At 32.7% G+C, this 24,220-nt stretch overlaps 1 protein-coding gene across 2 annotated transcripts in view; it reads left to right on the plus strand.

The window, feature by feature from the left end:
* Nucleotides 1-23,900, plus strand: part of LOC135132175 (protein amalgam-like) — a 165,827-nt gene extending 141,927 nt beyond the window's left edge. For both annotated transcript variants that reach the window (XM_064060161.1, XM_064060162.1), the window contains 4 exons: nucleotides 3,293-3,390; nucleotides 16,541-16,662; nucleotides 18,634-19,088; nucleotides 23,153-23,900. In XM_064060161.1, the coding sequence (XP_063916231.1) occupies nucleotides 3,293-3,390; nucleotides 16,541-16,662; nucleotides 18,634-19,088; nucleotides 23,153-23,298 (821 nt within the window). In that variant the 3' untranslated portion in view covers nucleotides 23,299-23,900. The remainder of the gene's footprint in view (nucleotides 1-3,292; nucleotides 3,391-16,540; nucleotides 16,663-18,633; nucleotides 19,089-23,152) is intronic.
* Nucleotides 23,901-24,220: the final 320 nt, after the last annotated feature.

The following is a 24,220-nucleotide window of genomic DNA, read 5'->3' on the forward strand; positions in this document are numbered from 1 at the left end:
CTGTCCGTCTGTCCGTCTGTTGTCCCGGATTTTTATTAGACAGATAATCTCCGAAAGTACTCGACCGATTGTTGTGAAATTTTGTACTTATATTAAGAATATCATGTAGATGGTAAAACGCTAACCAAAATTTGTCTAATCATCCCCACCACTAATGCGATGACGTCACTTCAAAATTGTACATAGTAAATGGGTTTTCAATTGTATAAAATAACATAGTCCTACACATGTAGTTTACAACTCTGAACCGACTTTTCACCCGAAACGTCCAGATTTTTGGAAAAAAAATCAAAATTATAAAACAACATTTTGAAATTTAATTTTTAATCTGCTAACCAGAATGCTTTGAAATGTTGCAGATGTTTTAAGGCTATAAAGAGTATCATAAATCTTTAGTCAAAAAATATTTGCTTATCCCCTCCAAAAACTTGATGACGTCAGCTCAAAAGTTTGTGGAATAAATCATATCTAAAATGTACAAAATATGATGAGTCTGTACTTGTGATCTATCACTCCATTCATATTTTTTGGATTTGCATATACAGGGTGACTCAAAAAAATTAATGAATGCGTAAATATATTTTATTGATTTAATCAGGAACTACAAAACCGAATGCTCTGAAATCTTGCAGATGTTTTAAGGTCATAAAGAGCATAATAAATGTTTAGTCAAAATATATTTGCTTATCCCCTCCAAAAACTTATCTAAAATGTACAAAATATGATGAGTCTGTACTTGTGATTTATCATTCCAATCATATTTTTGGATTTGCAAATGCAGGGTGACTCAAAAAAATTAATGAAGGCGTGAATTTATTTTATCGATTTAATCAGGAATTAGAAAACCGAATGCTTTGAAATCTTGGGAATATTTTAAAGTTATTATAAGCATGGTAAACTTTTGTTCAAAATGTATTTGTTCATCCCTCCTAAAAAAATTGTGACGTCACCCTTAAATTTTGCTGAATAAATCCTATCTAAAATGCAAAAAATATGATGAGTTTGTACTTGTGATTTATCATTCCATTCATATTTTTTAGATTTTCTTAAGAGGTGGTTCAAAAAAATTAATGAAGTCAATTTATTTTATTGATTAAATTAAAGGCAACACTTATTATTAGTATTACACCCCAACCAACCCAATTTGGTAGACACAAAATTTGTTAAAGGAAAAACTCGGTTGAAACATAAGGGTAGCACGCTTATTTACATCGACTTTAACATTACAGACCTGCATTTGTTTTATGCCCTCACTTGGTTCCGCGAATGTGAAATAGACATGTTTATAATCAACCAATTGTGAATTTCACCGTCAAGAATTAAAATAAAACCCAATGTTTTATATAATAAGCGGAAGTCGAAGCAATAAAACCGATGGTCGTTTTGTTTACAGTTTCTCTGTTTGACTCTCACGTATGCTGTTACGCCTGTCATCTTAAATTAAGAATGTTTATACATACACGATTTTCAGTTGCCTCTGATACGTATACGTGAGTAAATTGTTTCGTTATTTTATTGATTATTACAAATCAATATTCAAAACGACCCAATTCATTTTCCCGAAAATTTGAGAATATAATAATTTTATTCTTAGTATTACACTACATCTATCCCAACTGATATACGTGTCCTTGCAAAAATGTTGATGACGTCATCGCAATTTTTTTTTAAATTCCCACTACAAAAATGTAATGAGAAAAAAACACAATAGGCATGCAGTCGTCAAGTTTCCGACAGCGAGGGAAGTACTGTCTAAACTCTTTAGACCAATTTTTTGAAATTGTAGAAAGAATAGTTGTCAGATTTGAAGCTAGAATGGGGAACTTGTTTAAGATAATCTATATTTGCAGTGGCTAAAGGTGTAGGATGGTGACCGTCTTCTTCCACTAGTGGATATTCGTGTTTACTAACAGAAAGCTTTAAATGTCCTGAGCATAATGTAAGATCAAGAGATCAACCATAAATATTGCACACAGTATTTACCTGATTCAAAGCGTCATACGAGCAAATTGTTATAGAGCTTGCACACAATGAGCTTGAGATGAATTAAATGAAATATATTTTGAAATAAATGACTTATTCATAAATTTTTTTGAGTCACCGTGTACGAGCAATTCTCAGAAATATGAATGCAGCCATAAATCACACTCATGATATTTTGCACATTATCGATATGATTTATTCAGCAAAATTTTGAGATGACATCATCAATGTTTTGGGCGGGTTGAACAGATATATTTTAATTAAAAATGTATAATGCTTATCATAGCTTTAAAGCATTTACAAGATTTCAAAGCAATCGGTTCTGCATATTCAAAATTAAATTGCAAAATGTTGTTTTATAATTTTGATTATTTTTTTCCTGTAGGGACAACCGTTCCCACAAAATCACGTGATCGACCTAAACCCACTGGTAATTTATATAAATCCTGTACAAATACAAATACGTCCTATCTTTCGTCTACCTGCCCTATGCTCATACTTTCTCTTGCAGTTTTTAGAATCTCTTAAACTCTTTCTTCACCTATTTCCACCTCTCCAAAAACCGAACCTACCTGTCGACCATTCAAACGCCTTTCTTTAACTTCTCCCTCGAACTCTCAAACCGTAAGCAACTAATAATAATCTGAAAACCGTAACCGTCGCTATTTCTAAAAATCACCAACGATACCCACATTCCAAATATCTTGGACATCTCGGGTAATAACTCAACACGAATTTATAAACTACATGTGAAGTACGTACCATTTACTATGTACAATTTTGAAGTGAAGTCTTCACATTGTTGGTGGAGATGATTAGCAAAGTTTGATTAGCGTTTTACCATCTACGTGATATGTGAAATGCATGTATAAAATTTGACAACAATCGGTCCGGTAGTTTCGAAGAGTATCTGTCTAATAAAAATTCGGGCAGACGGCAGGCAGGCAGACAGACGGAACCGGGATACCTAATTTTTCGTACCCTAGAGGTCATGAAAAGTAGAGAAAACGTAAAAGTAGAGAGTCTACCGATGGCTCCATTACAATACTTCCTTCGCTTAAGCTCGGAAAGTAAAAAACAGTAAAATAGAAGGCAGATCTCTCAACCAGATTTTTAATTAGACATTCATTATGTATCTATAAAAACAGATGTATAATAACTTTTGATTTTATATTATTGAATTTGGATAACATTACTTAATATAAAACAACTACAAGAAGGATAAAAGGTACACATTATTTTTATTTAAATAATACTGTCTGATTAAATAAGATAACAAAGTGTCTATTAAACATTGATTTTGTTCCAGATGGACCCGAAGTAGAAACAGAAAGATCAACTGTACACACGGGAATTGGACTCGAGGCGCAGTTAGTGTGTATAGTTCATGCTGAACCGTCCCCACAGGTAAAATTCTTCTAATATTTATTGATAACGCTATAATTCTTATGTTTTCACTCTTCACATCATTCTAAACATTTTATGTGGTTTAAATAGAATTTAAGTTAATAATTTTACCTAATATATAATAAGGACCAATTTTTGCTTTAAACTACATTGGTACATTTAACACCAAAGTGTGAAAAGGCCTCTGCCAACGTTATACTTTTAAATTTACAGGTCTTAAGCTTTAGAAAATTAAAACGTCCGTTTTAGGGCATATTTAACAATGTACATACAATTTATCAGTAATATTCTAAAATAACTTCTTCCCATTCGTAGCATAACTGACCTTGACTACCGTTGTGACAGCAAATCAGAGTTCGTTTCTCTTAATACCTTCACTGTTTATCTATCATTGCTTCGTTTTCCTCACAGAACATATAAATAAATTTTCAAATTTAGAGTCTCATTTTCATGACACCAGAAATAAAAATAATTAAATTCCCGCTTACACACGTTTAACAAGGGCATAACAGATACTAGACACTTCGCTGTCAAATTTTAAATTTTATCTATATTAACTTCCGAAATCAACCGCTAAGTATCTTTAAGAATAAACTTATGTCTTCACACAGTCCTATTTTAGAAATTCATCCATTAGAAATTGATATAAAGAAGGAATTGTTTTGAGACGTGCATCAAACTCTCTGAGAGCAGACATTAAAGGAGATTGTGGTAATTTGTTCGACAATTTTGTGGCTATGCAATTTGCTGTACACTGAGATTTACTCAATCTACACTAAACGATTGTTAACATATTTCCACGTTATCAGCTTTATAGTTGTCTAAATTAAGTTTTTTTTTTTTATTAAACAACGACATATGAAGAGAACTGGAACTGTAAAGGAGGACCAGTTTAACAATTGCTTTCTTAGTGTAGGCTTGCAACAATTGTCCTAGTTTTTCTTTGTATTGCAAATCATTTTTGCTGTTATGAACAGGATCCTATATGAACACAGCCGAGTTTATTTTAGAACGACACAGCACGAAGTGTTCTTTTCTTAAAATTTTAGCATCTGTCATGCAAATTATTTTAAAGTTTGCTACATAAATATTAAATATGGTTACTCTAAGCCAAAATTGTATCGCTATACACCTAAAGGTACGTGTCCTCTTGAGAGTATCTCTCACAAGAATACTGATTTTGATTTTATACCGTCTTTAGTGTAAATTTGCGAGTTTGCGACTCTCAATTTCAGAGTTCTATCGTTGCAATTAAATTGAGATATTATTATAGTGAAACATTTAAACGGAGTTTTCGAAGATCGTCGCACGTTGAAATATACAAACGTACACGTATTGTGGAAGTTGTTCTCGCGTCCCACGTAGATGCAGTTTTGGTTTTCCATTTGGGGGCAGACTCGAGTGCCCGAGTATGGTTATATTGTACGTACCATTGTATGTACCATTGTAGGTACCATTGTATGGGCTGATTTCGGAAGTATTTGTCTAAGTGGACATATAGTTTAACGAAACAGACAACTTCTCTATTCTCATAGCAGGATTTATTTTTTCGCTAAGTTTTTTCTTTATATAATTTAAATCCATTTGTTGCGATCCACGCTTCAGTCGTCGATTTCTTGCCGTAGAAGTCTTTAGCTAGTTGGTTTAAGAGTGTAATTTGCATAAAACAAATAAGTGGAGTTGTTGTCACATAGGGCATGTTATTCATTTATATTGTGAACAATTAGAGTCCGATTACAGTGTACCGGGGCACACCCATTTTTTTTTTGCTCTAGTGCGGACAAATTATCTTTTATTTTCACTATATAAAACCTATTGCCCAAGTAAGATTAATAGCATTAAGACTATTTTTCCACATAAAGTAACCCATCAAAAGAGTATCATTTACGTGAAGGTTACCTATGTGTATAAACATACAGTGTTCTGAGCGTGTTATTCTTTTGCTAGACTCGCCAAAATCGAAACCTTTTCGATCATTCATTGTTAATTTGATACCATTGTTTTTGCTATTCTACGCATAATATACAATTTGCATCATGCATGTGTAGGCGGACCGTTATCTTCTTACACATAGAGTAACAACATAGCTAAACGAAATTTATTTTTCCCTGCTCCTTCGAATATTTGAATCTGAAAATTTTTATGAACCTCATTACTATTACACCTCTTTTTTATGAACTACCATAAATGTTAATAACGGAAATCATTTAAGCAGTGCAAAAATTTCAGTAGAAAACATTTATAATTTACCACTATGAACTTGAAAGTACTTGACGCAAATTCAAAGCTATTCTCAAACGCTTGCTTGAATTATGTCCTAACTAAATCTGTAATGTTACACAAGGTTAATTTATTGGAATCCAGAAAGTCTAAGGTGGGGTAATACATAAATTATTTATTAATTAAATCCCATGGAATTTTAATTAGCAATCATAAATTTCACTTTGACATTTAGAATATGGATGATAAATATGAAGATTACTAATGGTTAATGTACAGAATGCAGTCGAATTTGTAGGGGGTAAATTAGAAATGTAATTTTGAAATTTAAATTTTGAAATATTTTAAACTCGCCGCTTTAAAAAAAATCTTCATTTTTACTAGTTTCCATAACAATGAGTTTCACTAAAAGTGTATCTGATCCTATTCAGTTGAAATAGTTACTTTGTTCAAAAGGAGAGAAACTAGACTTTTGCAAATATGAGTGAATATGTAATTAGAAAACTAACGATCAAAAAACACGAGTTCGAATTGCTGGGTGCCGAACATTTTTACTTCCGACGCATAAGCTACTAAATTACCTAGATAATGGCAAACGAAACGCACCGACCATTTTTGTAATTTTGCACTGTTGATGCTCTAAAGATAATAAACGTTATTTTCTATAAATGTTGAACGTCGTACTTTACAAACGACGAATACGGTTTCTTGTAAATTTTGGACGCCAAACTACTTTTAATTTAGAATTGCTTATTTATACAAGCCGACTAAAAGAAATTAATGAATAAAACCATTTATTTTAATGATCAAATCAACAAGGTACTGATGTTATTAGTATTACACTGTGCCTATTCAAATTGGCTATTTTTATGTATTCTTCACGTTTCATGACCCCTAGAATACGAAAACATAGATCTCTCGTTTAGGTCTGTCTGTCTGCCGCCTGTCGTCTGTCCACGTCTGTGTCGATTTTAATTAGACTTATAATTTTCTAAACTATCGGACCGGTTTTTGTTAAATATAGTATGTATATTAGGAATATCGTATAGATGGTAAAACACTAAACAAAATTTGTCTGATCATCCCCACCAACGATGACATGTCGTCATCTCCAACTTTTACAATAGTAAGTGATATTTAAATTTTATAAAATAACATACTCCTCCACTTTTAGTTTAGGAATCCGTGTTGAATTTTTACCCTAGTTATACAGATTTTTGTAAACAAAAAATTGATCACAAGTTATTTTGACATAAATCCCCTTGCTCTTGAGTATAGTACAACAACACTTACAAGTCAAAAGTCAAAATAAAGATGCTATGAGGTCATCAACATTTTTACAAAGACAATCAGACAACAGTGTAAAACTAATAATAATACCAGTACTATATACTCAACTTTTTGGAAAAAGAAATGAGTCATTCTTCATTTAGTTAATAAAATATTGAGTCAATTAATTTTATTGAATAAATAGAAACAGTAAAACTAAATGCTTTGAAATTTTGTACACGTTTTAAAGTTATCGTTAGAATAGTAAATTTTTATCAAAATAATCTGATTATTCGCTTCCAAAAAATTAATAACGTCATCTCAAAATTTTACCGAATAAATGCTATCGAGAATGTGAAAAATATGATGAGGCTATACTTGCGATTTATCATTGCATTCATGTTTTACTTCCCGAGCGTAAGCAAAGGAAGTATTGTAATCGAGTCCGTCGGCCGACTCTCTACTTTTACGTTTTCTCGATCTTTCATGACCCCTAGAAGACGAAGAAATTGGTCTCCCATTTCCGTCTGTCTGTCCGTCTGTCCGTCTGTCCGTCTGCCGTCCCGGATTTTTATTAGACAGATAATCTCCGAAAGTACTCGACCGATTGTTGTGAAATTTTGTACTTATATTAAGAATATCATGTAGATGGTAAAACGCTAACCAAAATTTGTCTAATCATCCCCACCACTAATGCGATGACGTCACTTCAAAATTGTACATAGTAAATGGGTTTTCAATTGTATAAAATAACATAGTCCTACACATGTAGTTTACAACTCTGAATCGACTTTTCACCCGAAACGTCCAGATTTTTGGAAAAAAATCAAAATTATAAAACAACATTTTGAAAGTTAATTTTTAATCTGCTAACCAGAATGCTTTGAAATGTTGCAGATGTTTTAAGGCTATAAAGAGCATCATAAATCTTTAGTCAAAAAATATTTGCTTATCCCCTCCAAAAACTTGAAGACGTCAGCTCAAAAGTTTGTGGAATAAATCATATCTAAAATGTACAAAATATGATGAGTCTGTACTTGTGATCTATCACCCCATTCATATTTTTTGGATTTGCATATACAGGGTGACTCAAAAAAATTAATGAATGCGTAAATATATTTTATTGATTTAATCAGGAACTACAAAACCGAATGCTCTGAAATCTTGCAGATGTTTTAAGGTTATAAAGAGCATAATAAATGTTTAGTTAAAATATATTTGCTTATCCCCTCCAAAAACTTGATGACGTCAGCTCGAAAGTTTGCCGAATAAATCATATCTAAAATGTACAAAATATGATGAGTCTGTACTTGTCATTTATCACTCCATTCATATTTTTTGGATTTGCATGTACGGAGTGACTCAAAAAAATTAATGAATGCGTAAATTTATTTTATTGATTTAATCAGGAACTACAAAACCGAATGCTTTGAAATCTTGCAGATGTTTTAAGGTTATAAAGAGCATAATAAATTTTTAGTCAAAATATATTTGGTTATCTTCTACAAAAAACTGAAGACGTCAGCTCAAAAGTTTGCCGAATAAATCGTATCTAAAATGTACAAAATATGATGAGTCTGTACTTGTGATTTATCATTCCATTCATATTTTTGGATTTGCATATGCAGGGTGACTCAAAAAAATTAATGAAGGCGTGAATTTATTTTATCGATTTAATCAGGAATTACAAAACCGAATGCTTTGAAATCTTGGGAATATTTTAAAGTTATTATAAGCATGGTAAACTTTTGTTCAAAATGTATTTGTTCATCCCTCCTAAAAAAATTGATGACGTCACCCTTAAATTTTGCTGAATAAATCCTATCTAAAATGCAAAAAATATGATGAGTTTGTACTTGTGATTTATCATTCCATTCATATTTTTTAGATTTTCTTAAGAGGTGGTTCAAAAAAATTAATGAAGTCAATTTATTTTATTGATTAAATTAAAGGCAACACTTATTATTAGTATTACACCCCAACCAACCCAATTTGGTAGACACAAAATTTGTTAAAGGAAAAACTCGGTTGAAACATAAGGGTAGCACACTTATTTACATCGACTTTAACATTACAGACCTGGATTTGTTTTATGCGCTCACTTGGTTCCGCGAATGTGGAATAGACATGTTTATAATCAACCAATTGTGAATTTCACCGTCAAGAATTAAAATAAAACCCAATGTTTTATATAATAAGCGGAAGTCGAAGCAATAAAACCGATGGTCGTTTTGTTTACAGTTTCTCTGTTTGACTCTCACGTATGCCGTTACGCTTGTCATCTTAAATTAAGAATGTTTGTACATAAACGATTTTCAGTTGCCTTTCATATTACTAGACAGCGGATTTTTGTCGGGCTACGTCACGTTTAATCGGTACTAATTCCATAAATATAATTAACGATTTATTAATCAAACGGCTAAGTAAATGAGAACGGGAATTAACAGCAGAGTGCAACGAAACAGCGTTATTCTAATCTCAAATAAACGAAGTGCAGTCCGCAACCGCAATGAATTCGCATCCCGTACGAGCCGTACCGAGTTTGGCCTTGCCTAGCCCGACAGAAATCCGCTCTCTAGATATTACACACCGACGCCGTATACGTGAGTAAATTGTTTCGTTATTTTATTGATTATAAGAAATCAATATTCAAAACGACCCAATTCATTTTCCCGAAAATTTGGGAATACAATAATTTTATTCTTAGTATTACACTATATCTATCCCAACTGATATACGTGTCCTTGCAAAAATGTTGATGACGTCATCACATTTTTTTTTAAATTCCCACTACAAAAATGTAATGAGAAAAAAAAACACAATAGGCATGCAGTCGTCAAGTTTCCGACAGCGAGGGAAGTACTGTCTAAACTCTTTAGACCAATTTTTTTAGAAATGCTTATACATGCCGTGTCAAAAAATTGATGGACGAATCTGTTTATTTTATTGATTAAATCAGTATCGGTTCACTCCATTTGCTGTTTACTTTAATATTATAAACATAATTTTATTTTAACTGATAGAAGGTCTCATAAAAAAAAATAAAATTCGCAAAATCAAATTTTATGATTTTCCTAAAAAGCTTGATATGCTTTATTGTACTTCAAGGGGGACCTAAGTTCTGTGGAAATAACCTTGGGCCATTTTTTTTATTATGTTGAAGATAATAATATACAAATCAGTCCTACAATTTTTATACTTCGATAATATCGTTATTTAACAGAAATTCAGCTCCAGGAACGGAATGAATGAATATTGTAAGGAAAAACTCTTAGGTAACAAAATTTAGTCATTATTTGATGACTTTAAATGAAGGCTTCAGCTCTAATTCACAACGACCAAAACGTCGCCTTATCCAGGCTTTCAACCTGTTTTACATCTCCCAGAGCTCGCACCAATGTAGCTGAATAAAATAAATCTCTTTATGCAAAGCAAGCTTTCCATATTTCGTCAACGAACGATCTAATACAATCCAACAACCTGCATAATTTTTGTTCGATATTAAATTAGGTCTCATGGTAATTTGTTTGAGATAATGAAACACTCTATATGCAACTTATACATTAAATAAACGGGTTTTGATATTTAAATTCGGATTTAACCTTTCGTATATTTGCGTGTAACACCACTCAGTTACTTGTTGTCCTTACAGAAGACGTTTTTTAATTATCGGAGCATATTGTACATAAAAAATTGGTTAAAGGTTATTTCGACAGAACTTCCCTCCTACTAAAATACGAGCGAACAAATAGCTTTGAAAAGTTATCAAATTTACCTAACTTTGAAAATTTCATTTTCGTTGATGTTGACACTTACGAGCTAAACTTAATATGTATATGCGTGGATTGTTAAAGTGCAGGCAGAGAAGCATCGTATGCACATATTTCTAGTGAGTTTTTCCCTATACACATTTTTTGATGACGTCATCAACACTTTTTTCAAGGACATGTACATATATCAGTTTGGGTAAGTGCACAGTAATAAATAACGATACTGTATTCCCAAATTTCCGGAAAAATGGAGTAAGCCCATCTTGATTTATTCAATAAAATGAACTGGCTATAAAATTTAAATAACATTTGCTATTGTAAAAGTTGGAGATGACAGCATTTCATTGTTGGTGGGGATGATCAAACAAATTTTGGTTAGCGTTTTAGCATTTACACGATATTCCTAATGTACGTACGAAATTTGACAACAATCGGTCCGACAGTTTCTCAGATTATTTGTTTAATAAAAATCGATACAGACGCGGACAGACGGCAGACTGTAGACAGACGGACGGAAACGAGAGGTCTGTTTTTTCGTACTCTAGTGGTCATGAACCGTCGAGAAAACATGAAGGTATCCAGTCGCCCAATGGAGTCGGTTACAATACTTTCTTAGATCGGAAAGTAAAAACAGTGAAGCAATTAATACGATATATCATATCAATGACGATATATTATTGAAAACTGACACAGTATTAGAGCTTGGTGCTACACGGAATACTAAACTGAGCTTTCGCTTGTCTGGTTTAGTCAAGACACTGCAGTAACTTTAATAATATAATAGTACTTATTAGTACACATATTGAATTATGTTGTACGTTAGTGAGACCAGTTTTTGAGTACTGAGTATAATTGGAATTCCTTCTCTAAAACACATGTCGATATGATTTAATAAGTTCAAAGAAAATGGTAAAATTTATTTTATTTAAGCTACATTGTGATAGCGACAGTTATACGTACTGCTAGAGACAAAATTTGATTGATCTTGAGTCACTTGAAACTGCCTATTGAAAACTATGTATTTTATTAATAAATATTATTATTATTATTATTATTATTGAAACCCACCCCTGGCTTAAATGACCAGCATTCAGTCAAGACCTCTAAGATTACGGGTACTAAGACCAAATAATGATATTTAGAGAGCGGATTTATAAGCACAAAAAAATTAAGAATAAGCGCTTAAATAAGCATAACATTTTCAATAAAAAAGTTTTATTTTAAGCAAAAAAGCATTAAAAACATAATCATATTACAAATCAAAGAACACTTCTTAGAACTTTGGATAAAATATTGTTACAATAATCCTAGACTTTATATTGTACACACGTATTTCAGTTTTCTTTAAAACAATTTATGATTGTAATATGTTCCAAGTTGTCCACTGTAAAATTTTTTCGCCGATCTTTTAAAATGTGTTTAAAATTGGAGAATGTGCGTTCAACATCCCCACTCGTTGTTGGCGCAAATTTGAATTTTGCAACTAATGTTGAATCTAACTCCAAATGTTCCACCTTCTGGCCTTGTAAAACACGAGCAACGTTGGAAAGAACACCGAAACTTGCATTTTTATTTAACACTTCGTCAAGTTTTTGAGATACTCTAGTACCAATATCACCCCTTACTGCGTTTGCTTGTTGTTTAAATTCTTTCACTAAGTTTATGGCATCTACCAACAACATGTTGGATTTTTCCAACTTTTCTATTACCTCACATACGAATTGATAATAATTGATTCTTAGAAAAGCTAGACCTTGTCGCAAATCTTTGTTTTCCAAAATATTTATGCAATCTTTAATCGATTGAGAAGAATCTTCGCTAAACTCCGTAACTACTTCCTCAAATTCTTTGATATATTTGTCATAATAAAATGTGGCCTGTAACCATGTTCCCCACCTCGTTATAATCGGCTCTGGGGGCAATGGTATGTTTGGAAATTTTTCCTTAAAATGTTGCACTCTTAGTGGGGCTTTAACAAAAATCTTTTTACCATTTGCCACTAATTTATTAACAGTAGGAAACTGCAAACGTATTCCTTCAGCCACTCTGTTTAAACCCTGGTCAATGCAAGTAGAGTGAATTAAATTGGGGTACAATATTTTTAGATTATTCCCTGCTTTCAACATATAACGAGCTGCATCCGAGATCATCAATAAAATTTTATCCGCCGGTACGGCATTTGGCAAAAATAGTGACGTAAGACTGTCATTTACAAATCTGGTAATCGTATTGCCACATGTTTTATCTAACATTTTCAAACTTACTACATACCCTCGACTAGGGAAATTTTCATTTAAGATTCCAACAATTAAACTTGCCACGTATTTTCCACAACTATCGGTTGTTTCATCGACAGCGAACCATAAATAATTATCTCCAGTGCGATGTTTAATTTCGTTGTAAACTTGCTGAAATACTGGGCCTACATAATTTTTTCGGAGAGTACTTTCAACCGGAATAAGTATGTCGATTGCAGTGTTTTTCAAGGAATTCTTGAGGAGGGCCTTTCTCCAATTTTTTTAAAGGTATATTGGACTGGATCATCATTTTATATAAATCGAAATTAAACTGAAACTGCTCATCTTTTGTGGAAGTAGATGCAACAGATTCATGTATGGTCTGCTGTTTAATTTTAGAAACTTCAAACATTTTCTTCCTTTCTACATGAAGAGTCGTTCTGATATGTTGCGTCACGTTATATTTTTTATCACTTTGAATATAAAATAACGTACATATACAGGATTAACAAAGAAAAATAGATAAAAAAAATTAGTGGGCTTACGGTTTTCACACAAGCTCTGCAGAATATTTTGTTGTTTTCTAATTTTAATTCTGGAAAATCCCTTATCCACTCATCCGGCGTCGATTTTACTTTCGGCATTCTTTTAAAATATTAGTAATATTACCAAAAAGAACTCAACATGTAACAAGGGAGAACCACGTATAACACGGGAGAACCACGTATAACACTGTACTACGACAGATGCGATAGACTGATGGTTGTGAAATAAACGGTTCATTTACTTAAAAGTTTCCATTAGAAAAATTTTAAGGTAGGTAGTTGGGTACAATAATCCTTTTTTCTAGAAAATCTTCAACGGTCTTGCCGCAAAATGCCGAAAAAGAACATCTGGTTAAAAGCTTTAATTCATTATCAACGGAAGTAAGGATTTAAAGTCATAAAATCTATGGAGTATTTTTCCAATCCTATAATAAAATTTTATTACCCAAACGACCGGAACCTATTCACAGAAAGGGTCTTGAGTAAGTGTACTTCAATGGTCAAGTCCAGGTAAAATGCATACGATATGATACGGCTAACTAACAAGTATTTGTCATCCCGACAAAGACGGCATTTGAGCAAAATATTATATTATATTTTATAGCTTATTTAATAACTCATATTCGTCGAAACAAGCATTAAATAAGCATATAAGTTTTAATATGCATAAAATTGAAAAAAAAGCAAATAAGCATAAAAAAAATGTGCCAAATAACTCCAAATTCTATCATAGTTACAGATATAAAAAAGTTTTGAAGTGCTTACATTTTTCACAAAAAGCATTAAACCTAGAAATTCGCTCTCTAATTGATATTCATTGCAATAACTAAAATAACTTTTGACATTTTAGATCTACAGTACACAAATTTGTCCGCTATTATTCTTTAATCTTACCTCATCCCCAAGAGCCTAGCGTAACTACCGATCATTTATCCACGCATCACTTGAAAAGTGTCCACACAACTCTGTTGCATATGGCTTTCCAACGCTGCCAACTCAAATTTGAACAATGGGCAGAAATATGATACGTATTAATATATTATCTGTTATTACTTATTAGTTTTGAGGAAAATGCCGGATCTATTCAACTTATACAAGCAACTAACAAACTGTATATGAAACTACCTACTGTTTGTAATTAAACAAGAAGACAGAAGAAAATAAAAGTTGTTGGTAGTAGAACACATTTCTTCAATTATAAAAACATATAGGTCATTAATATGAAACTTCTTGAATTCAACTACTGTCAAGAGTTATTGTACGGAAGAAATCACTTGCTCAAAACCTTTGAAAAAAGGCACTTCTCTAAGTTATTTTCTGGAAGCTATGTAAAATTAATGAATTTGTTAAAATTTTTATTTATTCCTCTCTTGTAAACATCAATTTATCAAGCCTGTAAAAATTTTACTGGCTACCCAGTAAAGTTTTTACACCTCTGCTTAAGCTCATATATTTTAAATTTATTATTGTAATTTGAAATGACAGCCAAAGCTGCAGATTTTTCAGGCAACAAACTTGCAGTCACACTTGCTGCTTCGTCAGTAATATAGCTTATGGCACTCATTTCAATAAATCGAAATATTTAGATAAATTGATAAATCTAAATGACACAACTAAACGTAAACGATAAAATAAGTGCCACGCTGACGGACGCATTCAAGGGAACAGAACTAAAGCTCAAACGCTCTAAGAGTTTTTAATAATTTCTAACAGTTACAACTGAGGAACAAATCAAATGTTCAACAATACACGCATGGTAACGATTTTACTGGGTCCAGAAGGTTACTGGTTTAACGTTTTTTATTAATTTTTGTTTATAAAGGATACGTTTATTTCATCGCACTAGAAGCGTGAAAAAAGTGTCATAGCGGTTCATTTTTTCACGCATTTGAGTGAAAAAAAGTGTCGTAGCGTCGTAGCGTGTTATTTTTTAACGGAATAAAACATAGAAGCCTGCCGTTGCTGTGGTAATTCATAAACTCAAGTGGTGTGTATTAATTTTTTTAACGTTCTTTAAAAAAAGTGTAACATTTTTTATTAATTTTTGTTTATAAAGGATACGTTTATTTCATCGCACTAGAAGCGTGAAAAAAAGTGTCATAGCGTTTCATTTTTTCACGCATTTGAGTGAAGCATGTCATTTTTTAACGGAAGTAAAACATAGAAGCCTGCCGTTGCTATGATAATTCATCAACACAAGTGGTTTGTATTAATTTTCTCCGTGTGTTGTAATTTGTGTACTCGGACAATGGAATCGGACAGCGAAGAAGATTTTTCGTGTACCCCCGAAAAAATTGTCAAGACGGCAAATACGGCTACATTTAATATCGATGTTCCAAAATAAAAAGTTTTTGAAGTTGGTGGGTGCTGAGTTTTGTTACGAACGCGAAAAAAATGTTTGGCTTTGTACGCCGCCTATAGTATTGGAGGCGGCAAAAGAAGCTACATTCTTGTTTTGAAGGTTGCAGAATATGGTAATTTAAATTTGTTAATAATTTCAATTTTCAGTCTTTCGTTTCAATTTTTTATTGTGCTACAGTCGTGTTTAATAGATCTACTCGTGCTCCGCTCCGCACTCGTGTATCTATTATAACGACTCGCTTGATATTTGTTACTTTCGACACTTGTTACGAAATATACTATATCACGGCAAGTAACAAAAAATTCCTATCGCATCCGACGCTGCAGCCTTAACGAAGATATAATATGATATTTTATTGGACACATAGGTAAAGTTTTTTTTTTTAATGTTTAACGCAAAGCTTCCTAAGCGGACGAGAATCGTCGTCTTCCTTTTTAATCGGCTTTACTTTTATTTCAACTGTTTGCATTCACGTTTTTATAAATTTATGGAAAGTTTTCGATTACGCTTCTTTAGGGTTTGAATTTCCGTTTGTTCTCTCAACAACAGCGGTAGAAAACCCGTTCTGCAAAGCAGATAAAACCTTTTATAGGTGCAATCAACAACGTTAACATTCCAGTAGTGCAACTGCATCCTTGTTTTATTGGACCATGTTCCCGGGTAATTAACGTCGAACGCTGCGAACGTAAATCAAGTGGTTCGGCAGAGCAGTAATTGAGTTTTCACGTTGGAATATTTTCTTTGCAGGTGCTCTGGTTTAAGGATACTGCCCAACTGGGCACAACTGAACAGCATGCAGCACACGCAAGGGGCAACAGATACACCCTCGTTATTCGGAACGTTACGTCGGCGGACTTTGGAAACTACAGGTTAGAAACTAGTTTGCTGTTTCCGACTTAAACTACTGAAGCACTTTGATAATTTAATACTTTAAGTACGAGATCGCAGCAGTGGATTAGTGGGAAAGCCCAGTAAACGGAACGTTGGCGGACTTTTTTTTAATTCTTGGAAGAAATTTGCATTGCAAATGGATCTCATAATCTTATCGGTTGGTTTAAGCTCATTTTTCATGAAAAAATACGAGCTCAGAACTTCATTTCAAAATTTACGTTTTGATTGTTAACGCCGAAACATAAAAATTATTGTCGCACCTTCGGAAAGTAGGACGACCGTTACAACTTATGCAAATTAATAATTTTCCTTTTATAATTTAATAGATGTTCTTTCTAAAAATACTTAACATACATTTTTATTTTAATCGATGAGAGTGCTTAAAAATACATAAATTGTGAACTAAATAAAAAAAATGCTAATCTATCTGATACATATCCAGACATAGAAAATAAACTGACGATAAATTAAGGGCGTTTTGGTTGTTAATTGCTTCGAATGTGCAAAAAAATACACGATGTTTTATTATTGCAACCATTGTTAGATTATGAAACGAGAAAGGCAGGATGTGTATTCAAGTATGAACTTAGTGTAGCAGCTGAGAATATGTAAGATGACCATAAAACTATAGGAGGGAAGAAAGGACAGTTGGGATAGTAACACAACAAAAGTTGGTGATAATATAATCAAGCGTTGACCATAGACACACGTCAACCAATTATAGTTTTAATATTTTCAAATCATAAATATTCATTTTGTTTCAAAATTAAGCTTCCTCTGCTCCAACGCACTGAATTAACTCTTTTCTTCGATGTAAGTAACATTCGTGCGCAGAATATTCACAACTAATACTAAAGAATCAGAAACAAACTTGTGCGTTCACCAAGTCTGTTGTTAGAGAGAAGATAACTTCCCACAATAATTAATTCAATCAGTATGGAATACGTGGATTCTACGAAAGACAGGGATAACGGATTTATTATTACATTCACTTTCTTATTTAGTATTGAGTTAATCTGAAACAGTTATTTATACAGTTAAATTCTAGTTTTGGTATGTTTTCTATTTCGGTAGTGTAAATGTGGTTGTTCCAATTTGATCAACATCAACAAAAAAGGAAAATAATCAAATAGTGCTTCTATTTTTAGGACAAAATCAAAATGCATTCTAAATAATTATTCCATTATTTACAAGCATTTTCATTAATGAATAACTGTAAAAATTATGTTTATTACATTCTATGTACTAAATAATAATCATTTAATGCTATTGTACCGTCCTGCTGTCTTTTATTTTTGGTTTACAAAATAAATAAGGAATTTGATTTCCATTGTACGCTTTACATCTGATTTAACAAACATGCCTCAAACTCAGTGACATTTCTATACTATCTTTCTACTGAAAATATTAGCATTATGACACCTTGTATATGAACTAACTTGTAGTAAGAAAACAATACAAATTAAAAAACAGAATCCCCTTGATGAAGTAGAACATAAAAAACAAGACTAAAAATTTGTAAGGTTTTCTAAGCTGCGGCTTCTGCCCTTTAGGATAAATAGTGTTTCAAAGCAGACATATGATTCTAAAGAATGTACTCATTAATTTTGAAAATATTGTTAGCGAAACTGTTACAAAGTTAGTCTCGATTTAAAATGTTTTGTTCGAGCATAAACTAGAAACAATTTATATGTCTGTTTACTTGCGTATTTAGATGAATTTAGGTAAGTGTACTTTTATGTTTATCACAAATTATTAATTTTGTTATATTGGACTCGTTTAATTTAAAAGTTTTAGAAATTAATTATCGATTTTGAGTTATCCGTTTGAATGAACGCGAACAACGAAGAAAAATTAAAACTTTGTTTTCTCGTCTACTACACTGATATAATTGACTTCTTCATTAAAGCATCATTGTTGAATAACTGAGTTTTTCTGTTTGATTGCAGTTGTGTCGCAAGCAATTCTCATGGAAAAGGACGGGGACAATTAACTTTAACAGGAACTGCCGGTTTAGCAGTTTTTGATTCACCACCACTTGGCACCGAGAAAGATACGTATAATATCTCTTGGTCGGTTAACAGTCATGCAGCAATAACAGAGTATCGTCTCTTTTATCGTCAACAACCACATCATCACCATGGTCATCATCAGGAACTAATTTTTAATAATTCTAAAATGATATATCGCAACGACTGGAACAGTGTTGTACTTCCTGGGGCTGGGGTCACTAATCTACAGATTCCATTGCCACCGCCATTTCCAGGAGTAACTCGTCAAAAGATGTGGTACACTGTGAGATCTTTACACCCGTCCACTACTTACGAGGCTCGGGTGCAAGCTAGAAATCAACATGGATGGAACAAATTGTCCCCCATTTTCCACTTTACTACAAGATCTAACGGTAATTTTTTATAATTTAGACATTTTTTTTTTGTACACTTATAGTTGACCCAGAGGAATAACAAACATTTACAGTCGTAATAAATTACAACGACAAGCAAACTCGTCAGATTTACGTAATTTACGACAGTAAATAAGTAGCTTCCATCAAACTTCTACCTACGATCACGTTAATCCACCCCACAAAGAATTGGGTGAGGCAACTACAACGCATGGCGCCCATGGGATTGTAAATATACTTAAGAATACACAAATTACTTAAATCCAACGGATTTATTTGTCGTGACGATTTATAACTTTAGTCAAAGTTTCTTATCCCCGTATGTCGACTTTACCTGCTAAACTGTGTTAATGGTTGTGTATTCGTGAATACTGAAAAATATTAGGTCTAAGCTGTTGACAGTTATATTTTCTGTCAATGCTGCTGTTATGCTGAAATGGACAATCAAATGTAATTAATGATTTGTCTTAATTTTACTAAAAGTAACGAGACATTTCAAAGGGATTTGTTCCTTTATTTGCTGAAAATAGCCTGTACGAAAGAGCGTGAACATCAAAATCCTTTTCAAAAGAACCTATTTGACAACTGTCACAAAAATATATTTGTCGATGTAGTGAGCGAAGTCGCGCTTATTTGATGTGTGTGTTAAAAGGATTTTTTTCATGTCAGAGTCTGCCTACAACAGAACGAAGTTTTCCGGATTTAGATCATATCAATTTTAAAAAGAGTTTAGATGTTTCAGCCGCTTTCGTAAGGGGTATCTTCAGGAATTTTGGAACAAAAACAAAGAAAAGTGTTAAAGAGAATAGGGCAATATCGGATTTGAATCTCTTTTGTTGCTGAATGGGATTGTGGGGGGCTTCTGGACAAGTTTAGTGACGAGCGGGAGAGCGGTTAGTAGGAGGGAGGTGTGGGCGAGTCGTGGCATTCCGAACAAGTGGAGAGGATTTGTTTCCAAATGGAAGACAGCAAGAAACCATTGTCTCTATTAAAACAATTTTAAAAAGTGTAACAATGTTTTAGTCTAGCCTATTGTATGACACCTGCAGAAATACTGTTGAATATTTTCATTGTCACTGATTTAAAAATGTTAGAGCATGGTTTATTTGAGTTAGTGAATGGAAATAGAAATTGTTTTCAGATATTTTTTACAAAACTCAGTATGTCAGAATAAAAAATATATATTACCACCAATTTAAAATGTATGTTGAAATATTCGTCAAAAGTATTTTCTCTAACTACAAAATTTTCTGTTCTTATATTAGAAGCAAAAGAATCTTGTTTCACTATTTTCCGACTTCTTCAAACTAACTTTCGGAATTACAAGCTTCTGACTCTGGCGTGTGTCATACATATGTCGTCGGCACCTCGGAGAGGGAGATAAGTATCTGTCGACATATTGTTTTTATAGAAAGTAATTTTTATATATTTTTACAAAGAATAATATCGTCATGCTTTATTTTGAAAAGGGATTTCTGCAGCTAGCATCGTAATTTATGGAAGCTATTTTTGCAATAGCCTTTTGTACTTGGTTTTGATTACGATGAAAACAACAATAGGGATAATAAAACTTTTTCAGCAGTAGCGGCTCGTGGTCTTTTCGTTAGGGGAGGCAACATTTTCAAAATCACCAGGTATTAATTAATCCACGTAAAGCAAATTCAAACACTCCACAAAATTGTATGCACATTATCAATCGGCGTAATATATGGCGATTTTTGTCGACCCTTGCATTATCTGCTCGAACATTATTAATATAAGCGGTGTCTAGTTGTTTCCGAATGTCTGGTGAGAAAAAAAAATAGTTTTGATAATTATGACACAAATTTCCGGATAATTATTTTATATATTGAAAATTACTCTTATTCCAGTATGTTTGTAGGCGTTGTAATTTTGGGGCCGCCCCTGAGAAAATCGCGCTTAAGTTTAAACTTTATAAGAAATTCTACAACGTCATTGTCATTAGAGAGTTTGAGATTCTTATACAGAGTCATCAAAATTAATTGAGAGAGTTGGTACTCCCTGTTTTTATCGTGAAGTTTGTCAACCTTATGACAGATTTGTTTAAGGTTACATGGCAATGAATTCAGTGGCGTCACAAGAGAACTAGGTGTTGATTGTAGAACTCACCTGAATCAGTTGCGGATACGAAAGTTACCTTCTTGCAAAGTTGCGAACGGTTTTAACGTTTGTACGAATCGCTTTGGTCGATGCGCACCCTATGCCTTATTGGTACACCGCATATTAGGAAACGCAATCGAACAAATTTAAAATCAAATCTGACAACTAATATTTTCTAGCAAAAAAAAATCGAAAAAAGACGCCACTGAGTTTTGAAATTTGAAACTTGAAACTTCAAATCTAGCAGCTAATATTTTTATACAACTTAATAAACCAAATTATTCAAGTTTAGGTTTATCAACTCTCTCAATCAATTTTGATGACCCTGTATTCCTATCAGCATTGCAAGACTGACATTTTCATTGTCCTAATGTTGTCAAGGTAACTTAAAAATTTTAGTAGATAACCTCAGCAATGCACCTGCAGTGAACACCTTTTCTCGCGTCGAATTAATGCACAACTAAGTGCTCATTCACAATGGGCATAAAACATAAGGATGTCCTAAGCATTAATGCATAAAAATTTATGTCTAGTGCTCTATGCTTGTATTCGTTCACAATGAACATAATGCTTAGGACATCCTTATGCTTTATGCCCATTGTGAATGAACACTTATGCAGCTTATGCGGAGGCATGCCTCAATGATCAGCGCTAAATCCTGTCGAAAGCGCTTAGTTCAAAATATGTTAACAAGACGCGTTTTAATAAATCGCAATGTTCTATAATATTATTTGTTATATGTTTAAAATATATACAGGGTGGTCCACGAGTAATAAATAGCCTGAATAAATTTGAAACGAACCCAAAACACATTTTCTTTGCTTCCTAGATTTTTGTTTTGAATGTTTTCAAATATAAAATATCTGAACTTCAAACTTTGAGGGAAAGTTTAAAATTTGTCAATTTCTGTCATACGTATTTCGAAAGAAAATATATTCGAATTACGAAAAGGTAGATATCAATATAACATATAGGTATAAAACAATCATAGTTAAATTAATAATTCAGTGGTTTTGCAAAATATTTCAGGGTGGCCCTTTTTTTGACAGTCAGTGTAGAACAAATTATGTTTTAAATTAAGGAAAGAAGTAAAAAATTAAGAAAACCAAATGTCTGCATTAACTTCATTCCAACTACTTTGGATTTTCTTGTTCTACAAAATCAAGTGCGGATTTTTGGTGTAACATTGGTTACATACTTCCAATGCATTGATTAGTGTTTTTTAGAATTGAACATATTTATTAAGCCCACATAGTATTTGTTAAAATTAAAACACTGCACACTACCTTGAAAATACCACCGACAACACAATTTGAAGTTTGCCATGAAGGAAAACAAAGACAGGTTGTAATTCATTTATACTCAGTGGCTGATTTTGGAAAGGTTTTGACTGTTCAAAAGGTTTTAAAAAGAGGTAGTAAACTTAAATTCTACGAACGTTAGTATAATTGACTTAGTTTGTTTGAGTTTACGTGTTTCGTGAGATTAACTTTGACGTTCGTTGAAGTTTCAACGGTGTAGCATGTAATACCGCTCTAATTTTACTATAACCCAAAAGCACTTTCTTTCAAAGTGGAGGTTCAAGTCGTTTACTATGTGTATTAGTTGCTAATAATCTCCACTCGAGTTTTTTTCTTTAGCAACTGAAATCAAAAAGTGCCATTTTTTTTAATTTTGGCAAAAAAAATACAAAAAAAAAACTTCTCAAATACCAAAGTTATTCGACCGTTCCAGGACTTTATACGAACCCAATATACATAATAATTTGTAAGTCAAAATAAATATTGCAACCTAAAAAGCAATAAAATTGCTACAGTACCTATTATTATTCAACTATTGGCAAGCCGTACTCATGTGGACAGCTCTTCAAGTGAGGATGAAATTTGGAATGGCGTTTGACACTATTTGGGCATCTTTTAATGTTTATGTTTTATATTTTCTAGACATGGAAAATATGGTCGAACCCTCCGCCCAGCCCGCTGTTTATGGAATCAGTCAACAAGGGATGGCACCATTTAGCAGTGGCGTTCGTGAAAAACTTTCGTCTGCATTCAGTTTGATTGTGGTGTTAGTGGTGCATTTGTTTTAAAGTAAATTGTTAGACGAGTGCAAGTGAATTTTAAACCAAAGTGTTGTTTTAAGAGAAAACGAAACCACGCAATGTTATTTTTTAAAACTTTGTGATAACATGTGGAAACGAAATGAAAACTATCTGAACGTAAGTTTTTAATGTGTGAAGTGACTGCCAATTTATTTCCGATGTTGCTTCTTCAATGTGTAGATAAGAAGTTTATTCATCTTGATATAATTCACGTTTAGATATTTATCCATAGAAGTGGTCATTTTTAGACTATAACCCAAAAGTACTTTCTTTCAAAGTGGAGGTTCAAGTCGTTTACTATGTGTACTAGTTCCTCATAGGACTAATTCTCTATCGTTATCACTCCATGGTGTCTTTCCCTATCGTTGTTTACAAACCATGTTTTTGGGTTACAACTATGATTATAAAATGTAAGTTAATCTTTCTTTCATTTTTCACAGCTTTTTTGCGTGCACATATTATACGTAAATGTCATTGTATATAAAGACTGAACTATTTTTATAAGAGTGCAATAAGATGTATTAGCTCTATAACTGTTTCGATGATAACGATGTGAAATACCGTGTAAATAAAGCTTAAATAGAATAATATTTCTATAATTTTTTTTTCCAATTTAGTGATTGCAAGATTTACAAGGATACAAGATCTTACCTTTAGCTTAAACTAAACAACGAGGAAACGTAAGTACCCTTTCTTCTCGTATGATTACCTTTTGGATATTGTGAATGTAAAGTACACAAAACATCTGAGCTATATTAAAAGATTCTAGCGATTCCTGTGGTAGTCATTAAAGTTCATTATAAAGGAAAGTTGCATTCTGGAGAATTTGCAACAAAAAAGGTTTTGCTAGCGGAATGTTGGGCCATACAGATGCGAAGAAGTCGTATTTACTAAGCTATATTCTGCTGCA

The sequence above is a fragment of the Zophobas morio genome, unplaced genomic scaffold (assembly GCF_036711695.1).
Source record: "Zophobas morio isolate AGI-343-1 ecotype UQ-CSIRO unplaced genomic scaffold, CSIRO_AGI_Zmor_V1 ptg000021l, whole genome shotgun sequence".
NCBI classification, from domain to species: domain Eukaryota; kingdom Metazoa; phylum Arthropoda; class Insecta; order Coleoptera; family Tenebrionidae; genus Zophobas; species Zophobas morio.